Source organism: Penicillium maclennaniae (assembly GCF_028827695.1).
Source record: "Penicillium maclennaniae strain IBT 15551 chromosome Unknown utg000003l:1.0-5670915.0:1.0-5674809.0, whole genome shotgun sequence".
Classification (NCBI taxonomy): domain Eukaryota; kingdom Fungi; phylum Ascomycota; class Eurotiomycetes; order Eurotiales; family Aspergillaceae; genus Penicillium; species Penicillium maclennaniae.
In genome coordinates, this window is record NW_026623215.1 from 5,310,715 (window position 1) to 5,330,351 (window position 19,637).

The window sequence follows — 19,637 nt, forward strand, 5'->3', positions numbered from 1 at the left end:
CGTTGCCCCAGTCCTTTCTCAGCCAGCCCATGCACGACACTCACGTCCGATCGTGTTCGATCCACGCACCATCCGCCTAACTCGCCTCGTCATTGGTTCCATCGGCGGTTTCCAGACCTCCCACGGCAACCCACCGTGGATCCCGAGCTCGGATCGTAGTGACAAATTCCCTACACTGAAGGACAATTTGAAAATATGGGGAAATTCCCTGACTCAACGGCACCTCCGTCAGGAGCTGAGAATGACATGGGCCCCTCCGAGCAAGTCCGACAGGAATGTGGATCGAGCGTTGTACTCCTTTTTTGACCTTTTTCCATTTTCTCTTTTTCCCTTTTTGCCCTCTTTTCTGTCTCTTTATTTTCAAAAAAACTATTTTTTCTTCTGGGAATGTTTGAGATGGGACGTTGTGCCTTGCAGACTGTCTCTGAGATCCAATCATCCCGTCGTCACCGTGATATCCTCCCGTCTTCCCCTTTGACAGGATCCGCGTCTCCTCGACCTGCAGAATCTTGCCTTTGCTTATGCAAAAAAAAAAAGAAAAGAAAAAAACGAAAAAAGAAAGTTAGGAAAAAAAAAAAAACCTGCTCAAGAAACATACAACAAATAAAAGCAAAGAAACAGAGGACGAATAGAACAGACAAAGAAAAAAAAAGACGACCGTGAAAACGAAATGCATGGACCACCTGCCACCTGTCACTATAGCCCATGGGCGATCCCCGTGACGTGGATGTATTGACTGCAGGCCGATCTGATCGTCTCTCGGCTGCGCGCAATGGGCCCCCCTGGTAACCAATCTATTTCCCCTCCCCTTCATCCCACTATTCCCACCCTAACGCCCTGGTGTACCGGACTTGGGATACCTCGATACCTCACCTTCGATCGGGGCTAAGAGAGATCGCCGTTCCGTGAGATTACCATTTTGAGAGACTCGCATCTGGTCCATTGGTTTACCCCTCCTCGTCCTCCCCTGTTCCCTCCACTTGGGTGAAAACCGTTGAGCGATGTTGTCGCAAGCCACACCTACTTTTTTCTTTTTCTGACCCGGAGGTGTGTGTTTTACATCCCTCCATCCCCCCCCTCCCTCCCAAACCCACTTTTCGCACCCCCCTATTCCTTCCACCCCACCGTAACGAACCTCTTAACCTTTGTCCCCACGCGTCATTGGCCCCAGTATTTGTCACTCTGGATCCGGTTACTGGTACAGGAAAGGATGCACGGGTAGAGACAGATTCTGTTGGCAACACGATGCTTCATTAATTCCAGACGGGATGCTCCAGTCTCTGTCTCAATTCCATTTCCAGTTCCAGTCCCAGTTCTAGCTCCCGCGCTCTCGGAATAGATTAAGGGGAAGTTTGAAGCAGATATTATTAGCCTTCCACCGGGAGAAGGTGTAGCGCGTATATACGGTGGAGCTGAGCCTGTGCTTCAATTCCAAATCTGAAATTCTATGGCAGGTTCCAAAGTTCCGTTGCAAGTGCAAGGTACAAGTTAAAATCGAGTCATGCAAACTTCTTTAAAAATCGAAGTTCAGGGGGGGAGAAGATTTCCTAAATGACGAATTACCCATGTGGTCAGGATCAAGAACGTGTGGACCGATCGGATTTCCATACCTCTGGGAAGGAAAAAAGCCGTTGTCAACAGGATGAACCCGACCTCCTGGGATGCAACATCGACTAGGGTATTCCCGAGATGTGACAGGTCATGGCTTCCCTCCGCCAATCACTATGCCAGAAGGTATTTGAGATATATCCCTGTCGTAATGCAGGGATCAACGCTGATCGCGCCCGTGCACGTTGAGACTGGAATGTGGTGGTTTCTCTTTTCCCTTTCTTCCCCCCCCTGGACCCTCAACGGGTGGTAAGAAGAACAATCAAATACGCTAGATGCACTATATCCCGTGTGACGGGAGGCGTTTCGCTCTGAAACGATCAAAGAATCAACAGGGGCGGGGCCAAAAATAAATTCCTGTACAGTAAAACAAAGGTGGAGCGAACGGCCTCGCAGCCGTTTCCCGACTGTCGGGTTCGCCGCTACGTGGCGCGGGCCTACTGTATGCGGGTGTCACGTGGTTTGACTGGAAACCCCCCCCCGGGGGGGGGGGTGTGATTGTGTTCGAACCCGTAAGCAGAGAGAGATCTGGAGAGGGGTGATTCGGAAAACCCCTGCAAGTCCTACGAATATATTGACAATAGCAAGCGATCGTAACTAGCATTGAGTCTAGGCATACAAACACTGGTAGTTTGCCCAGTTTTGTGGATGTTGATTGGCCGATCATCGGGGTTTAGATGTCGGGGACCATCACGTTATGATGGTGCCCGAGGCGGTGGGAAACCGTCTTGACGCACCACGCTCCTTTTGGTCGATTCGGGCCCTGAAACTTCAGGCATGATTACGAGCCTGACCGATCCGTTCTTGACTTGTTTTTGTTCTGCTGCGCCTGTACCTAGGCATACCATACCGGGGTCTGGCCAAGTGACGTCGACCAGGACTGGAAGGGGACATAGTTCCCGAAAAAGCGGGCAGCAGCTTCTGGACTCGAGAGAACGGGCCTTTGCCCCACCGATACCTGGCCTTGGCTGGGGATGCGTTTGACAGCGGTCCCACGAACCAGTTCGCTTCTTCCCCCCCCTATATCCATTCCTGTAGTGTCCGGACAATAGAACCAAAGTCAAAAAGCCACACGGTCAAAGGAAACCAAGAAAGGGGGAGGCACAAACCAGGTTCTATCGGACTACACACCTAAACGGACTTGCTATCAGGCGGTCGCTAAGCTGCCACAACGCCCAAACCGCCCCGAGACTATTTGGGTTTGACACGCCCATTCTCCCATTCTGGGAATTCAAGTGTCAATCGATGGGAATGCCGCTGCTGCGTCAACCAACCACAACTGCTTCCCACTCCCGGCCCAACCCTATCTACCCGGTTCAAAACTCAATCGGACTTTGTCCACGAACTTCTCAAGGTCCTCAACATCTGACTGGGGAAAAAGGTCTGTACCGTAATCGTACTTTTCAATCCTGAACCGGCGACCGTTGGGCCATCTAAGTCCGAACTTTGGACCAAGTCACTTGTCAGCCGTCACTGGTAACATTTCTTGATTTCTATCCCTCGGTCCCTGGTCCCTTTGTCCTTGTGCCCTGTTCCTTGTACCGTATTCTCGGTGCCACCTACCCTTGGCCCCTAGGGCCCCGGTTCAATACAGTGGAGTTGGGGCCGGCTTACGCCATAGCCATGGCCATTCTAGCCGGGACATTTCAAACACTGATCCATGGTGTCGGTCTCCTTCAGCCCCGTCCTCTCACAGATGCCGCGTGAGAGGAAGGGAGGCCGGGGTGGGCCCGTTTGAGCCGCAGTCAGGGGGGAGGGGCCAAGCTACCCGTTCTGATTTGTTATTCGCATTTGCTGAACTTGGACCTTTGCCGTACCACTTCGACCCGTTTGGGTGTTTCAGGGCGAGCTCCGTCCGTGAACTGAAATCGTGGGCGTTAGTCTGGGTCCGGTCTCTGGTTTCTGGTGTTTTTTTTTTTTTTAAACCGTTTACGATGTTTCGTTGAAGGTTTCCTGTCTCGGGGGTTCGCCGCCTCGTGAGATTCCTTCGTGAAGCGCTCCTAGCTAGGTCCGAATGGGACCACGCCCATGCTCGGCTTTCTCCACATTAAACGCTATGATGCAATTACTCGGACAAGCCGAGCTTGTCCCCTTTGGAAGGAATCGGGACTACACGTGACTAGCGCGTGTTAGGTGTGGGGGGCCCGTCTACTGTAGGGCATGAGCTGTTTTAAGGCGCAAAGTTTGAGAACCTTGAAAACCTTGGGAAAAATACGGAACCTGGGAACCTTTGACCGACAGTAGAAGTAAGCAAGACTCCTGGTCGTTCTCGATCGATAAAAGCAATCTGCGTCGGTATTTGCTTCCTAAACCCCTCAACCCTGTTCGTGTGGCCCCGGCTCGTGTTCGCCCTTCTCTGTGAAACCACGGGAATATATTGTCTCCTAGGATTCAGAAGGTCTAGAGCGAACACATGGTACACGGGTACACGATACATATGCGGACACCTGAATAGAGCCAGAAAAACGGCGGGAAAACTCAAAAACCAGCTCGAGAACCTGGCAGCAAGCCTCATGCGCTCCCCACTGGGTTCTCGATCGATCCGTACCACTATAGCCGGTGGCGTCCACCATAGTACGCCACACCAGTGAGATCGCAGCACAAACGAATGGCCCCCTTGCTGCCGTCCACTCACGGGCACTTCGTGGCGAAACTGCCACAATACAGCACACATGGGGGAAGACGAGATGATTTACCGAGGGTAACTCGTGGAGTGAGACCGGATGTAAGGGTTGGAATAGGAAGGTTGGAAGATCAGACGATCAAGGCGATCAGAAGATCAGAAGATCAGCGGATGTGGATATGCAAGGTTGGCCTCGATTTAGCTTTTCATGGCTGGACGTTATTGCTTTTCTTTACGGCTTCATGCACCCTAACACTTTTTGCCTTCCCAAGTGGTCCACGGTTGCTGGATTGTGCATACAACACCTACCTTTACCATATTATCTTCTTTGTTGTTTTCGATTCTAGTTTTTTGTCTTCGGATGTTTTTCTTTTTCCGTGTTTCTTTCTTGTTTTTGATTTTCCTTTTGAATTCTACTCATACAATGCAGTTATTGAAAGGTTTGTGCCAGTCCCAACTCCGTGGGTAGCACCATGTGGCCTGCACCTGGGAACCTGCAGCGTGGACGGGCAACGGGTTTCCGCATGTCTCAGGCACCTTTCAGATGCAGTGTTCACCTCCGTGCTCACGGCTCATCACTCACTGCTCGCCTGTCTCCCTCTGTTTGCTGATCTACCAGGGGGGCCTGGACTCGATGCTTCTTCTCGGTCCTTGGAGACGCTGGAACACCGTGTCTCAGCTCGGGTATGTGCTCTGATTTCATCATCTGGCGGTCTCGGGTCACACGGCTGGACGGTGTCTCATAGGGTCAGTGCACCATATGGTTCCTGTATGTCTCGTTGCCGATACGGCACTTGCTGCGTAGACTTTCCAGTCTGAGCTGAGCTGCATGGATTCAAACTCTCGTATGGACTAGTTGTATGGGAAGTCCTCGTACGGCCTTGAATTCGTATGAGGTCTGACAGAGACTTGAAATTAGAATCCCAGAGGCAAAGCCCGAATGCAGCAAAATTAAACTAAATTATCCTGCCCCGTTTGGAGCGGCAAGCTGACTCGCCCTGCTATCGAGATCGAGACATCATCTACGATTAATGGCCCACACGGTAGAAGACGGGGAGGGTTTCAATCGGACAGTCCACCTGAACTTCCCTGCCGCCCTGATAGATCATCGGAACACCCTCACAGATCGCGCTCAACTTACCCCAGAGTGTCCAATATGCACCTGCGGGAAGATAGACGGTGACAGTGCGCTGTCCAGGCTCCATGACTGGCACAACCATATATCGAGATCCAAACATGTACTGCGTTTCAACCTCCCAAGCCCGTGGATCCTGAGGGAACTCATAGAATAAAGTACGCATCACTGGGGTTCCCTTCTCGTGAGCCTGTTTCATCAAACTTCGAGCATACTCCCGCAGCTCCTCTCGCACCCCAATGAACTTCTTACAGATTTCGTATACCTCCGGCCCGTACGACCAAACCTCGTTATCTGCTCCACTGGCAGTCGGCTGCCCTTCAGGCTTGGGCTCACGGTCTCCGTGAAGACGCATCACCGGACAAAACGTACCCCATTGGAACCAGCGGGTGAACAACTCTCGAAATGCTGGGTCATTAGGATCACCACCATGGAATCCACCGATATCCGTCGTCCACCAAGGAATCCCAGCGAGCCCCATGTTCAAGCCTGCTGCGAGCTGGTTCCGGAATGAACCCCAGCTCGATGCGATGTCTCCACTCCATACTAATGCGCCATACCTCTGCGATCCGGCCCATGCACATCGAAGGAGATTGATTATGTCCGTCTGACCCTCTGCCTGCATTCCTTCGTAGAAACCGCGAGCATACTCTTTCGGGAAAATATTGCCAATCTGCATATTACTTCCTGCATGGTAGCGGTAGATGTCAAAGTCATAGATAGAGTACTCGGGCTCAGCTTCGTCTAGCCAGAAGACCTTGATTCCGAGATCATAGTAGTTCTTTTTGGCTTGGCTCCAGACAAACTCGCGGGCTTCGGGATTCGTAGCGTCAAAGTGCGTAATATCATTGTTGCACTGCATTGCAATACGCATTCCACGGTCGTGCCGTATAAGTAGCCCACGCTCTAGCATCTCGGAATAGTTCTCAGAGGCAGTTTCCACGGTCGGCCAAATAGAAACCATGAGCTCGATCTTGAGCTCCTTTAGTTCTTTCATCATACCGGCTACAGTGTAAACGTCAGTATTGAAGCCAGGTGATCGAAAGTACTTGTACTCACCGGGATCCGGCCAAAATTCCGGATCGAAGCTCCATTCCCCTTGGTGCTTCCAGTGGAAGAAGTCAATCACAATGAGATCGAGAGGAATTTCCCGACGCCGGTACTCTCGAGCTACATTGAGTAATTGTTCCTGGTTCCAATATCGCAGCTTGCACTGCCAGAAACCGAGACCGTATTCCGGCATCATGGGAACGTATCCAGTTACACCTGCATAGGCTTCTTCAATCGCAGCCGGCGTATCGCCCGCGACGACCCAGTAATCCAGTGCTCGGGTGGAATGTGCCTCGAAACTCATTACATTCCGGCCCAGTATCGCTCGGCCAATGGCAGGATTGTTCCAGAGAAATCCATACCCGCGAGACGAGACGGCGAACGGCACACTCGCCTGGGAGTTACGCTGCGCCAGCTCGAGATCCGTACCTTTCAAATTCAGATACGGCTGCTGGTACTGACCCATCCCGAAGATCTTCTCATTCGGGTCCAAAGACTCGAAGCGCATGGTGAGATGATAATCCCCGCCGAGAATGGGCCTGAGCTCGCGCGCTTCGATTTCCAATGCACTGCATTTAGGATCGCGCGGGTCTCGTCGGTGCCGGGCATACTCTTCGAGGAGCTTAGTCCCGTTCGAATCGTAGATAATGACCTTGCCTAGTGGTGAAACAGTCGCTTTGATCTTTCCATTCGTGATACTTGCTTCTCCTCCCGTAGGGACATCTATGATGGGACGACGAGGACTGCTGGGTTTGGATAGAAGAGCCCAGTCCTCTGTTGGCATGGATGCGAGCTTCGTAGCTCGCACACGCAAGGCATTATCGCCCCAGGGTTGGATCCAGAGGAGATGGTCATCGAAGCGAAATACAAGCTTATCTTCTTCCGAAAAGATCATTTTGGTTGTCAATATGTTTTGCTCGGTTGAGAAGTTCGTTATGAGGGGGTTCCAAGGAGGGGTTGCCTCTTGACGCCTAAACGCCTAGCCTAAACGTCAAGGTGGAAAGTTCAGCCCCATGCACTTATACGACAGGGATTCGCTTTTCTCCTTGGTGGGAATAATAGCTTGATATCCATTGAATTAGTAAGTCCTTTTAGTGGAGAATTAAGGTGAGGGTCCAACAGTCGAGACTTGACGTGCGGGGTTGGCCTGGATTGACTTGCATCACACCTGTCATTCAACGCGTCTTCTCTTCGTCATATCCTCACTGCTGAGGTGATTAGGCACGAGGATACCGTATAGTAAATGCGGACGCCCGGGGCAGACTTCTTTAAAGGTACGTCTGACATTGGGTGGCATGCCGTCATGTTCCCTCCTACCTTTCCACTATTAATAGCTAGCGCGGTCCGTTCGGTATATGCTGTGAGGCCTAAGACAGAGCCTACAGCAGTCCTCAGGTTCAATACAATGAATGTAAGGCTCGCAATCATTAGTATTGATGAAATGTTGGGTAGTAGGTGCGATGTTCGCTCGACGAAAAGTTTACATTCTGATCGAAGTTGTATGGCCTAATCAATCAACCTGTACAGTGACAAACGTGCCCAACGGAGCGCAAGTCTTTTAAGATCCATGACTTAGCTCTCGGCATGGTATATGAATTTTTCTGCGGATCTCCCTGATCTAGCTACGTAGGGGAACTGAGACGATGCAATGAATAATATTAAACATGATTCAGAGATTGAGAGTAACCCTTTTTCCACAAGAATAAGAGGTCTTGGAGAAGAGACTTCTAAAAATTGTAGACCAAAGTAAGATCTCTCGAGCCTTGAGTCTGTCTGGCTCTCTCTCTCTCTCCATGAAGTGTGTTTCAAGAGTTCCTGGCGAAGATGCAGTGAAACATATGTCATGAACCAATATATATATACGCACCGAGTGGCCATACATATGTAAATAGCCAACAAATAAGTTCTCACATGAAAAAAAAACATGAACATGAACATTTGCAAGCCACACAATTTGGCCAATTTCCAATGTAGCTACTAGGACGTTCAAACCATAGCAAAAGATAATAGCGGGCAAGTCAATGCTGCCAGGTCCCCCCACACGCTAAACCTGAATAGGCATGACGCAAGAAGCTCGCGAGGCGCTTTTCGGCCTCCAACGCTGAACATCTCCCCTCTCACTTCGCTGAGCCATCACCCTCCATTCTTCCGACTATCTCTAGCCACACCATGGCAGCTACAGCTGTATCCACAGGCGATCAATACACTGTTGCCGACGCTTCAATGGACATTGACATGGATCTTGACCTGGGCCCGGAGCCCGAGCCCGAACCCGAGGCTGAACCCATCCAGACCGTGAGCGCCCCGGCATGATTCGACTGCGTTCATGTTCGGCAAAGCGAAAATGTACCAATTTACTGACTCCGGTAGGATGCGATCACCCAAGAACCAGCCATTGACCCGCTCACCGAGGAGGCGTTATACGAAAAAGTCCACGTTCGTGGCGTCGACGAATTATTGACCGATGATATTAAGCAATTCGCCAGCAGTCACTTTGCGACAGAGACTCCATCGCGTGTTGAATGGATCGACGATACCTCTGCCAACTTGATCTACTCCTCTCCCGACATCGGTCTCCAGGCGTTGGCAGCCCTCACACAGGTCACAGAGGAGGAAGACGCCTCAGCCCTGCCACCTTTACGCTTACGGTCGGCCAAGCTCCTCGCATCTCATCCGGAGTCCGTTCTACTCGTACGATCCGCCGTTAAGTCCGACCGCAAACAAGCGCGTGCATATGAAAAGAGTCGTTTCTACCTGATGCACCCTGAGCACGATCCCCGCGAGCGCCTACGTGATGAACTCTCACACCGAAGACGAGATGATGACGAGGAAGGCTATCGACGCCGCCGATTTGATGATCGCGAACTGCGCCGGCGCAAGGACCGCGACCAGGATCAGTTTGGTGCCAATATGTACGACGATCAACCGGCGAGCCACTCCGACTCGGAACGTGGCCGTGGGAGTCGGAGGCGTCGTGGCCAACAGGACTTATTCCCCGATGATGATCGTGCTTCTGGACGGCTTCGCAACCGTAGTGCTTCTCCAGGTCGGGACACTCTTGATGAAGCAGAACGTGTCGATCGATCGAACGATACTCGCAGGCGATTCCGCGAGCGATCTCCGCAGCTTGACCGTCGGAACAAAGGCAAGGAGCTCTTTGCAGGAAGTGGGGACTCTAGTGGACGAGAATTATTCCCCAACAAGCCAACCTCCAGCTACATTAAAAAGGAGCTTTTCCCTAGCAAAGCAAGCAACCACCGTCGATCGGACGCATTCGATGCTTCAGAAGACGCAACAGATCTTGGACGAAGGATCACAGTTCCTGGAAACCGTGGGGTTGAGCTTTTCCCCGACTCCAGCTCCCGTAATGAAGAAGACCAAGGCTTTGCGATTCGAGGCGCATCGCACGGCATGTCAATCAAAGGCCGGGGCGCTTCCGTCCGTGAGCTGTTCCCGGACAAGTTCAACCAAAATAAAAATGCCGGAAAGGAGTTATTCGATGAAACGCTGGAAGGGCGTGGTGGGCGCCGACGGAGAGCGGAGGACATGTTCAGCTGAGATTGAACATGCAACAAATGGAGACTGGGCGTTTTTCAATGGCTTCATAGATCCTGGATAGCGTGGTTGAACATGGCGTTATGTAAATGGGGCTTGGAGAAGGGGATTTGAACAAAAAATCGCATCTCCACTGATTTGAGAGTCATAACATTTCACATTAATATAATGAATACATTCTGAGCTACCAAATTATTCTTGCAGCCATCATTAAAACGCATAGAGGTATCAATTCATCTGAATGAGACCCCGAAATGCAACTGACTCCAGAAGACATGTGTCAAAGTTGCTGGAAGTGATTTGTTTCCTCAGCGCGCGATCAGTATCGGGGCTAGGCGAGTCGGAAAACTGCGACCGCGACCCAACTCCACCCAGAGCTTCCTATAACTAATTCATTGTCGCTGTCAGAAACCATGGCATCTTCCACAACAATAGATGCGCTGACAAGTGCATTGGTTGCTCGCTTCCTACGGGCGAACAACTACTCCGAATCTCTTCAAGCTTTCATCCGCGAGGCGAGTCTGCCTGTAGACGCGGGCAAGCATCGGGTGACGATACCAACCACTGGACCATCCAGAGCTTACTGGAGGAGAAAAAGGCATTTGACCATACAGCCAACTTTGAAAGATATGGCCAAGGGAATAAGAAGACAGAAGCATGGAGTGTACCCGGTGAGTTGGCTGCCAAAACAGTGTCTTGTGTTGAATATTCAACCTTTTCACCGGTCTGAACAACAACATTGTGTTTTTCGGCACTGACGAGCATCTCAGCACCATCAAAAGCTACGATTCTGGACACCCCGACATCTTCAAATCTTCTTGCCGCATCAGTCGACTTGTGGCAGGTGCCCGAGAATGACATAGAAGCGGCCACCGCCGCGCCTGTGATCATTGCTACAGGTGCTGATAGACAGGTTCACTTGTCTAAGACTTCGGAGAGCCATGATTCTATTACCTCGTTCTCGAGTGTATCAGACTCGCCTGTGCTGTCGTATGTCTCCATCCTCCAGGGACGATACGTCCTAATGACAAATATGTCCGGAGGCTTGATACTTTTACATGGATCACACATTCTCGACAGTAGAAAAGACCACTCCAAGTACGCTGTCAAGGTCGTTGTCTGTGAAGAAAAAGGCGAGGTCGACTCATCACCGCAATTCTGGGTTGCCACCGCCGGTTGGGATGCAACTATCTACCTGTACCGTATCAACATACCGAATGGAGGAGACGCACCGGTGATCGGAGAGCCCGTCGCACACATCAAGCTCACCACGAATCCGGAGTCATTGGTGTTTGTGCGCCATATCGACACTAATGATTTGATGCTCCTGGTTTCGCGCCGCGATTCCACACACATCTACTATTATCAAGTGGCACGATCATCCAATGAGGCAAACGATCAGGATCAGGATCAGAATGAAACGGACAGCCCTTCATGTCACCTCCTGGGACAACAGAATCTGGCACCTCATTCGAATGCCTGGATCGCCTTTTCCCCGGCGCACATGGCTCTCAGCCCACACGATTCTGGTCTGCTGGCGGTAGCTACATCTACATTACCACACTTGAAGGTGATCATCGTGCGTCTCTTGTTCCCTTCAGTGGCGTCCTTGGCTACGCGCAACCCATCCGAGGAGGCACCCATGACGCAGGCATCCCAAGCACTCGAGTCTTTGGCGCTGCAGAACCGCGAGGATGCAGCCATCTTGGTACAGTCCAATACATTTGCACCACAGACGGCATACTCAACGCCCCAGGTTGCCTGGCGACCAGATGGATCCGGTGTGTGGGTGAATGGAGATGACGGTGTGGTCCGTGGCATTGAGACAAAGACAGGAAAAGTGGTTGCTACGCTTAAGAATGGCCATGAGCCCGGCTGTAAGGTGCGCACTATCTGGGCAGGATATGTTGATGTACGGAGTGAAGGCGAGGAAACGACACGAGAGGAATGGGTCCTGAGTGGAGGATTTGATAAACGGTTGATTTTGTGGAAAGTATGAATTTGGTATATAAAGTTAAAGTTCCATTTGACTATAATTCATCTGCAATTCACATGGTAACCGAAGATTTGAGGTATCAAAATCGTATCCAAGTTACGACATATTACGGTTTACGGAAATATCGCCGTCCATAGATCAACCCTTTCACCACGAGGCGCGAAAGGGCAGTAGATACGGGTGGACATTGTTCTTGGCACGTAATAGAAAAAATCCTTCAGCAAGCGCGCATGAAAAAAGCACGTTGCTGTACACACATATGCCGGAATGGGAGAATGAGACCGAGACAGTGCTCAAGCGAGCGAACTGCCTCAAGACCTGCGACTACAGAAGTCACGGATGACTATGCAGAAGGGATGGAGAAACGCGGGAGAAAAATAGCTTCCCAAATGGGAATGAAACCGCTGCGTGGATATCGAATTTAAGCCTGTTGATTTCTGTATCTCAAACAACACCAGACACGCCGCGCAAGGACACTAGCAGAAACCAGGCCTATTCGAAACAGCGGACCGTTCTTTGATCATCGCACGTTATGGTCCCGGTCCTTGCGCAGACCTAATTTTTCATTTTCGAAGGCGTCCAAATCTAAGCGTTCTCACGCTTGCCCTGGTTGCGCTCCTTCTGTGTGGTTGTTAGTATATCTGCTCCTCATGACAAATTCTCCAACCGAAAGCGGATGGCTGGGACGGTCCAACGTACAAGGGCCTTCATGGTGCCGTGGAGAGCGTGACGGTGGTTGCGGCGGAACTTGGGGTCAACACCCTTGAGGGAGGGGTAACGGTTGGTCTTGGGCTTCTTGATACTGTACGGAGAGATATCACGTCAGCGTTTTGGTCAAGATACCGGCTGGTGAGATGGCATTGGCGGAAAAAAGAGAACAAGTCGAAAGTCTTGAGTCGTGACGAATTGTCTGTCCCAATGTCCACTTCGAGAGGCAATTTTTCGAGTCCAACCTTTCGACTTTGCTCATTTCTCTCTTTCGTTGCACAATTGTCGCCCCAGAATATAATATTCGAAGGTCGCGGGGATTCTCGTGTTCAAAAGGGGGGTTACGCACCCGTTACGGTGAGCCTTCTGGCTAGCGTGGTGCTGGGAGGCGTTCTTGGACTCTGTAAAGCGCAGACAAGGTCAGTGGCCGTACTTTCTTCGACAAGAAATTTGGACTGAGGCAAGGCAGCCGTAGAGGGTGACACGTACTGGCCATCTTGACGGATGTGGTCGGTGATTGACGTTTGACGGGATGGTGAGAGAAGAGGAGGTGCTTTCCGCACTCGACCCAAATGGCGGATCGGCTAGGGCTCGCTTTGTGTGGGATCTCGCTTACCGCCGCGGTGCACGGACTCTATCAGTTTCCCTACGTCAAGATACCCCGACTTCTTGTTGTGCCTAGCCTTGTCTATTCAAGCTCTTGAAGCTATGCTATAGCCACTGGAAATCATTACCCTACTTTTTTGGGACTCAACAGCTCTTTTCTCTTCGCGCTTACCAAGATTTTTATCTCTCATCACGTGACTTGATACAAAAATCGGATGTCACGTGCGGGTTTGAAGTATTAGAAGCGTCTGCAGCATACATGTCTTTCTATAAAGATCAGATGTAGACACATGATACAAACGGCGGCTCGCGAGTCTTTTTAATAATATTATGGACTATATCTGCTGATAATGACCATCCATGCGGTACCCGAAAAGCCTGAAAATCAGAATGTCTGTCTAAGCGGACGGTCAGGAAATGGGAGCAGGATAACAGAAGTGACTTGATGATTGCAATTGCTACTTTAGATTTCGATTAATCACAAGGACCCATGCCATTATCAATCTGTGTAGCTGCGAATTGGACTCCGTAAACACTGCGCATACCGGGTGGGCTCGACACGTGACCCGAGCCACTAGGGAACAACCGGCTCCGACTTCGACCTTTGCAACGCAACCTTCAATAGGGACTCTCCAGCCTTTGCATCCCCATCCATTGCACAATGAGCTCCTTCCGCTTCACTCGCTCTGCCCTGAGGGCCCGCCCCTCCCTCTTCAGCGCTCCCATCCAGCGCCGTGGATACGCCGAGGCCGTTGCCGACAAGATCAAGCTGTCCCTGACCCTTCCTCACCAGGTACATCAAACCCGTCTGATATGACCTCCCAGTCCTCGGGTCCCGGACTAACGTTGTTTTTCTATACAGGCAATCTACCGCTCCACTGGCGTGTTCGTTCCCCTTTTTTCGTGCGCTTCCTCGACACTCCTTAGATACTGACGAACCTTCGCGACTACAGGACCCAGGTTAACATCCCCGCCGCCTCCGGTGAGATGGGTGTCCTTGCCAACCACGTTCCCTCCATTGAGCAGCTCAAGCCCGGTCTTGTTGAGATCGTTGAGGAGGGTGGCGCTACCAAGCAGTTCTTCCGTACGTTCGATCTTTGCGCCCGAGTTGTTCCGTGACAGACAACTCTTCAGTCGAGCCAAATTGCTAACGGTCGCACAACGACAGTCTCCGGTGGCTTCGCTGTCGTCCAGCCCGATTCCCAGCTGAGCATCAACGCCGTCGAGGGTTACCCCCTCGAGGACTTCAGCGCCGACGTAGGTCCCGTCCGACTTTGCGACAGTATGATTGATACTAATGGGTATTATAGGCTATCCGCAACCAGATTGCCGAGTCCCAGAAGATTGCCAACGGTAGCGGCAGCGAACAGGATATTGCTGAGGCTAAGGTTGAGCTGGAGGTACGACTCTCATTTCCTTCTAAATTTCTATCACAAGCATTGACTAACTCTTCTGGAATAGGTTCTCGAGACCCTGCAGGCCCTTGTCAAATAGATGTACATATCCACTCGCGCCTTCGTCATTTGACCTGTAGAATTATAGCAATTCTTTGATTCAGTCGTGTTTTCCTCTTTTTGGTCAAACGGGGATGCACCTTCCCTCGGTGCACGCCTGATGTTGCGCGTTCTCTCTTTCTTCTCTTCCTCGCTTCATTCTTCACTTTCTCACTTCTCCATTTCTTCCCAAGAATGCGTTCGATAAGACAACCTCTGGGTAGCATCGATACTCGTGTGACAATGACAATGACTGACACTCCCGCGGACGGATTTCTTTTCCCCATCATTCGCATCCGTCATCGCGTATGGTGACGACTTGCAGCATGAAGCGCCCACTCTCAGTCCACTGGAATCCCACGCTCATGAGCTAAAATCACCGCAGCGAATTATCAGTGATGAACTCGACGAGGGGCCTGAAGAACATGATGATGGGCGATATTCTCGACTGGAGTTGGATCCTGCCATGGACAAGTATCATACCCTGGACGGCCTCGCAGAGCCGGGAAACCCGCAGAACACTCCTGCTTCTAACAGTGGTTGCGATAGCTCAGGCGACGTCTATCGACCAAGCAACGGCGAGGGTCTGCGCACCAGCTCCGCCCCTATCACCCCGGCCTTGACTATCAACTGGTTCGAAGACCAGCCGGATGAAAGTCTGCATTACCTTCTTGGCGAGGCAGACGATGGTCCCAAGAACCCGAATCGGAAGCGCCGCTTCTCCGCCGATGACCAGCCGCGCTCGACCTCCCCAATCACTGCACCAAAGGATGTCCATATCCGAGCCGCTGCGGACGTCAACTCCATGAGAGATGACATTGAGGGAGCCGTCACGACTTTGAGATGCGTTCGATTCACCCCACCCCTGGACTCGTCCCAGGCTCGTTCTCCGCCAGGCTCTCCCCGTGCAGTAAGCCCGCAGCTTCGCCCCGTGGGACGAAAGCAAGACTACGTCTCCACTCACCAGCAGCAAAAGCAGAATGAGAAATGGAGAGGTCCAGATCGCACTCGTGGCAATCGACGTTCGCCAAATAGCAGCCCTACGCGGGCTTCTCAGGCTTCGTCCAATCCTTCCAGCGGCCAGCCGACAATTCGCTTTTTGTCCCCTTCGAAGTGCCCTTTTGGGGGTGATCGACTACAGTCGACAAGTCGGTTCCAAAGCAGCTCGGACCAGGATGGCCTAGAAATGTACGGTGCTCTGACAGATCAAACTACTGCTACCGATGAATATGCGTCTTCAGGACAGGCATTTGATCTTGCTGTGATATCATTCTCGCTGTACCGCTTCCGATGCCCTGGGTCATCGCGCGCAGGGGTTTTTCAAGTCCGAATGAACTCTACAATCATCCCGCTGAAGCCTTCACCTCAAAAAGGGAAGACGAACAAGACGGTGGTGACTCGAATGGCTGTTGATGACTTGTTATTGCATACCTATGTCATTGTGCCGGCTCTCATTCTACGCCTCCCTTTTCTCGGCGTGTCAGTCGCCAAGCAGTTTAAGCATTCGCGACTTGGTATTGCTTCAACCAACTCTGTGAAAATACTCTGGAAGATAGTACTAGGAGTCTTCTATTACGTGTTACTCCGACTTGGCCAGGATGTTTACTATCACTCCGAGCCGATGACCTCGCGCCAGGAAAAGAGATGCTCAACTTGAAAGTTTCCTGAACCAAGTTTGCACACCCGCTTAGTCTGCCGATGATGATCCCGGCTTCAATTACTCTACGGTTATGTTCTTCATGTTCTAAACTCACCGACACCTGAAAATCAGTTTATTTGTGGCCAGATGAGCACGGCCTGAACACCTATTATATCCCACTATCCTTGCTCTACAGCCTATGTCTATCGGAATTGACTTTGTCTATGACTGATGTTTGTCTCTGGGATAGTCTATTCTTTTTGTTCTTCAAGCCTATGATATCTTTTCTACTCACAAGATTTAACGTACGGCAGGCCATGTGGGCAGTGTCTGATTATGGTAAACGTAGGATACATGAAGCATGAATACCAAATGATGAAAATAGCAAGATTGAAACGGCCGATATTAATATCTGCTCAAAATTTATGCGTTGCCATCTCGTATCTAGGTATCACAAACATAACAGAGAGAAACTCGGAACCGAATTACAGTTCCAAGCAAGGTTACCTCCCATTTCAAATCATTTTCCATCGCAGAACATGTCCATCCAAACAAAAACAATCACACACATCAGAGCAGTCATATTAACAAGAAGCTGAATACACAACTCATTTATACAGGTCGTAGCAATGTCCATCCCGGACAAAAAAAAGATGACACTAGGAAAAGGGCATTGAGATTGAAATCATTATTCGAATTCCACGCCAGGCCGTTGTTGCCTGTCCTGACGTGCTCGAGCTCGCTCTGCACGTCGGCGACGACGGTTATTGGCGTAGGATCCGCTTGCTTCGGTGCCGGTCCATGTGCCAGGCGAGGTGACACTTCCAGCACCGTAGGGCATACTCGAAGGCGCGGGATGCGGAATAGGAGGCGGCGGCGGCATGACGCTGATTTGAGAGTTAGATTGGGGGAAAGGAGAAGGAGGCATGCTGCCTGGTTGAGCGGCCATTGCGGCCTGCTGTTCTCGTCGTATCTGTTCAGCTTGCTGACGCTCCTTCTCTTCAACGCGACGCCAGCGGTCTGATTCACGTTCACCACCGGATAGGGAGCCTGCACTGCTGCCGCGACGCCGGGAGTGTCGTCGCTCTCTGCGACGTGCTTCACGTTGTGCAGCGGCCTCTTCTTCGGTCAGGCGACGTAGTGTAACGTGTCGACCGTCATTGTGCATCTTGACTTTGACGGAGACCGGCGGGGACTCGACATGGTCGTCTCGTCGACTCAAATCGCTGCGACGATGACTGGATGCAGCTCCCAGTGCAGCTCCAGCGGCAGCTCCAGCTGCTAATTCCTCGGCGTGATGAGAATGAGAGTAATGGGAAGTTGGAGGCGGCGGTACTAAATCACCGGAGAGCTCGTGGTGCGCTGGAGGAACGGGAGGAATGTCAGAGCGCGAAGGATAGACAGCGCCTGTTGCGACTGGCTCTGGCGTGAGAAGGGTGCTATGAGATGGTTGATGAGGGGGTCTAGGCGGACGAGGAGTAAGATCGGTTGGCGTGAGATCACTTTCAGTATAAGGGCTCGGTCGTCGTCGCTGTGGGTAGAACCCTTGACTATCCTGTCGTCGCTTACTATTCGCTCTTTGCAAATATTCATCTTCTTCTTCTCGACGGCGGATGTCATCAAGCCGACGCTTTTCTTCGTCATCCTTGCCCTTGCGGCTGAACATTCGCTTCACCGCAGCAAGGGCACCGGCACCGAGAAGTGCGTCACGAACTCCATGCGACGGACGCCTTTCCTGAGGTTCGGTAAGATATGTACTATCGTAGTAGTAAGACGAACCGGGGCTCTGGGGTCTGCTCGGCACACGGCTTGGCGGTCGATTGAGTGGCGCTGCTGGGTGAACGGGCTCCGGTCGTCCATCTTCCAGTCGACTAAGAGATTCTTCTGAATAGCTGTCCGTACGCGAGTGGGCGGGCCTGTAACGTCCAACTTCTGAGTCTTCTTCGCGATCTCGTCGACGATCCCACCATTTCTTCGCGAGCATACCAGCACCTGCCAAAGCCCCCCAGCTCAAGGATCTTTTTGCCCCAGCCACCACTCTCATGACGACGGGATGATTCGTCAGAGTACTTCTCATCGGAGATTGACGTGCGCGATTCTTCGTAGACCTGGCTCGAGTGGCGGCTTCGTTGGCGCCGCTTGAACATCGAAGCCAATCCTGCTCCTAGAGCACCTCCAGCCAAGGCTGATCCGAGACCACCACCGCCACCACCACCATGATGTTCCTCTGCAACAACTGATGGCCCGGAATATCGACTACCATGCTCGCTTGCCATGTGATAGCCCTCGTCGTCGTAAAGATAGGATAGCACGAAGTACAACATCAAATAAGCAAACGCAGCAAGCGCAAAGAGAATGAAAAGGACTTTGGGGGAGCCGTAGAGCGTCAGTCCGAGAGGAATCTGAACGATCCCCAACAGACACAGGCACGACCGAGCCAGCGGTGAATCTATACCCAAGAATTAATTTTGACCGATACCAGTTAAGCATGGTTTACTTACCACCAACTTCAAAGGAACATGGTGCCGAGTTCTCTTGCTCTCCTTTTTATGTAAGAACCAGCCCCATAGCATCTGGAATATGACCATGACATAGATTGCCAAGCCGATTCCATGGTGTGGGTTAGTCAAGCTCCTCTTCGGGCCAACGGCAAACCAGCCAAGCATAAACACCACCGTTGACAACAATAATGTCAGTACTTGGAACCAAGCATGAAGCTTGAATGCCCAGTATGGATTCCATCGGGAATAGTATCGGATGATCAATGTTGAGATAGGGACGAGACCCAGGAAAACAATGGTAGCAATCACACCATGGGCGATGATGATGGAATGGTACCCAGCCATATCCTTGAATCGGTTACCCATGCCTAATATATGTCAGTTGGACCGTAATGAATCAGCTGAGCCTTGAGAGCTCACCATTGTATCGCATTGTCTCAAAGTTTACGCCCATCAGATTGGGCAGCAGGAACGTGTCCCGCGTCAAATCCCATGTTCCATCGCCGACATGAAGTGTGTTCGACGAATACGTACTGCTCCCGGGAGCAGTAAGTGTGTCTGACATCTTAGTGGTGCTTGTCCAGGACTTGCGCAATATCGAAGTTCAATCTCTGGAATGTCGGATTTACTGACGGAGATCTATCGAGATCCCCCGTTCCGAAGAATGCACCATGCGATAGGATCGGCGACTGCAGAGAATGCGAATTGACGGGCGACCTGACG

General features: G+C 51.4%; 6 protein-coding genes across 6 annotated transcripts; 2 read left to right on the forward strand and 4 right to left on the reverse strand.

The window, feature by feature from the left end:
* Positions 1-5,259: 5,259 nt before the first annotated feature.
* On the reverse strand, positions 5,260-7,311 carry N7477_004099 (putative glycosyl hydrolase; the record flags this gene model as incomplete). The annotated part of the gene is made up of 1 exon (XM_056965762.1): positions 5,260-7,311. One exon carries the CDS (start codon positions 7,309-7,311, stop codon positions 5,260-5,262), a length of 2,052 nt encoding a protein of 683 aa, XP_056825715.1.
* Positions 7,312-8,585: 1,274 nt separating this feature from the next.
* N7477_004100 (NCBP3 domain-containing protein) lies at positions 8,586-9,974 on the forward strand (the record flags this gene model as incomplete). Its single annotated transcript, XM_056965763.1, has 2 exons — positions 8,586-8,711; positions 8,787-9,974. 2 exons carry the CDS (start codon positions 8,586-8,588, stop codon positions 9,972-9,974), a joined length of 1,314 nt encoding a protein of 437 aa, XP_056825716.1.
* A 410-nt stretch (positions 9,975-10,384) lies between these two features.
* N7477_004101 (uncharacterized protein) lies at positions 10,385-11,970 on the forward strand (the record flags this gene model as incomplete). Its single annotated transcript, XM_056965764.1, has 3 exons — positions 10,385-10,498; positions 10,549-10,642; positions 10,742-11,970. The coding sequence occupies 3 exons, from the start codon at positions 10,385-10,387 to the stop codon at positions 11,968-11,970; spliced, it is 1,437 nt and encodes a 478-aa protein (XP_056825717.1).
* A 578-nt stretch (positions 11,971-12,548) lies between these two features.
* On the reverse strand, positions 12,549-13,236 carry N7477_004102 (60S ribosomal protein eL29). The gene is made up of 4 exons (XM_056965765.1): positions 13,165-13,236; positions 13,025-13,076; positions 12,667-12,769; positions 12,549-12,588 (listed from the first exon to the last, which is right to left on the reverse strand). Exons 1-4 carry the CDS (start codon positions 13,169-13,171, stop codon positions 12,553-12,555), a joined length of 198 nt encoding a protein of 65 aa, XP_056825718.1. The 5' UTR covers positions 13,172-13,236; the 3' UTR covers positions 12,549-12,552.
* Positions 13,237-13,855: 619 nt separating this feature from the next.
* N7477_004103 (uncharacterized protein) lies at positions 13,856-14,804 on the reverse strand (the record flags this gene model as incomplete). The annotated part of the gene is made up of 3 exons (XM_056965766.1): positions 13,856-14,089; positions 14,221-14,575; positions 14,782-14,804. The coding sequence occupies 3 exons, from the start codon at positions 14,802-14,804 to the stop codon at positions 13,856-13,858; spliced, it is 612 nt and encodes a 203-aa protein (XP_056825719.1).
* Positions 14,805-17,101: 2,297 nt separating this feature from the next.
* Positions 17,102-19,479, reverse strand: N7477_004104 (uncharacterized protein; the record flags this gene model as incomplete). Its single annotated transcript, XM_056965767.1, has 5 exons — positions 17,102-18,405; positions 18,464-18,778; positions 18,838-18,862; positions 18,915-19,282; positions 19,335-19,479. The coding sequence occupies 5 exons, from the start codon at positions 19,477-19,479 to the stop codon at positions 17,102-17,104; spliced, it is 2,157 nt and encodes a 718-aa protein (XP_056825720.1).
* Between the last annotated feature and the right edge of the window lie 158 nt (positions 19,480-19,637).

Coding starts and splice junctions, on each gene's coding strand:
- N7477_004102 (XM_056965765.1), bottom strand. Junction 12,770..13,024: donor CAGAAGGCTCACCGTAACGG/GTGCGTAACCCC, acceptor CTCTCCGTACAG/TATCAAGAAGCCCAAGACCA. Junction 12,589..12,666: donor ACGGCACCATGAAGGCCCTT/GTACGTTGGACC, acceptor ACAACCACACAG/AAGGAGCGCAACCAGGGCAA.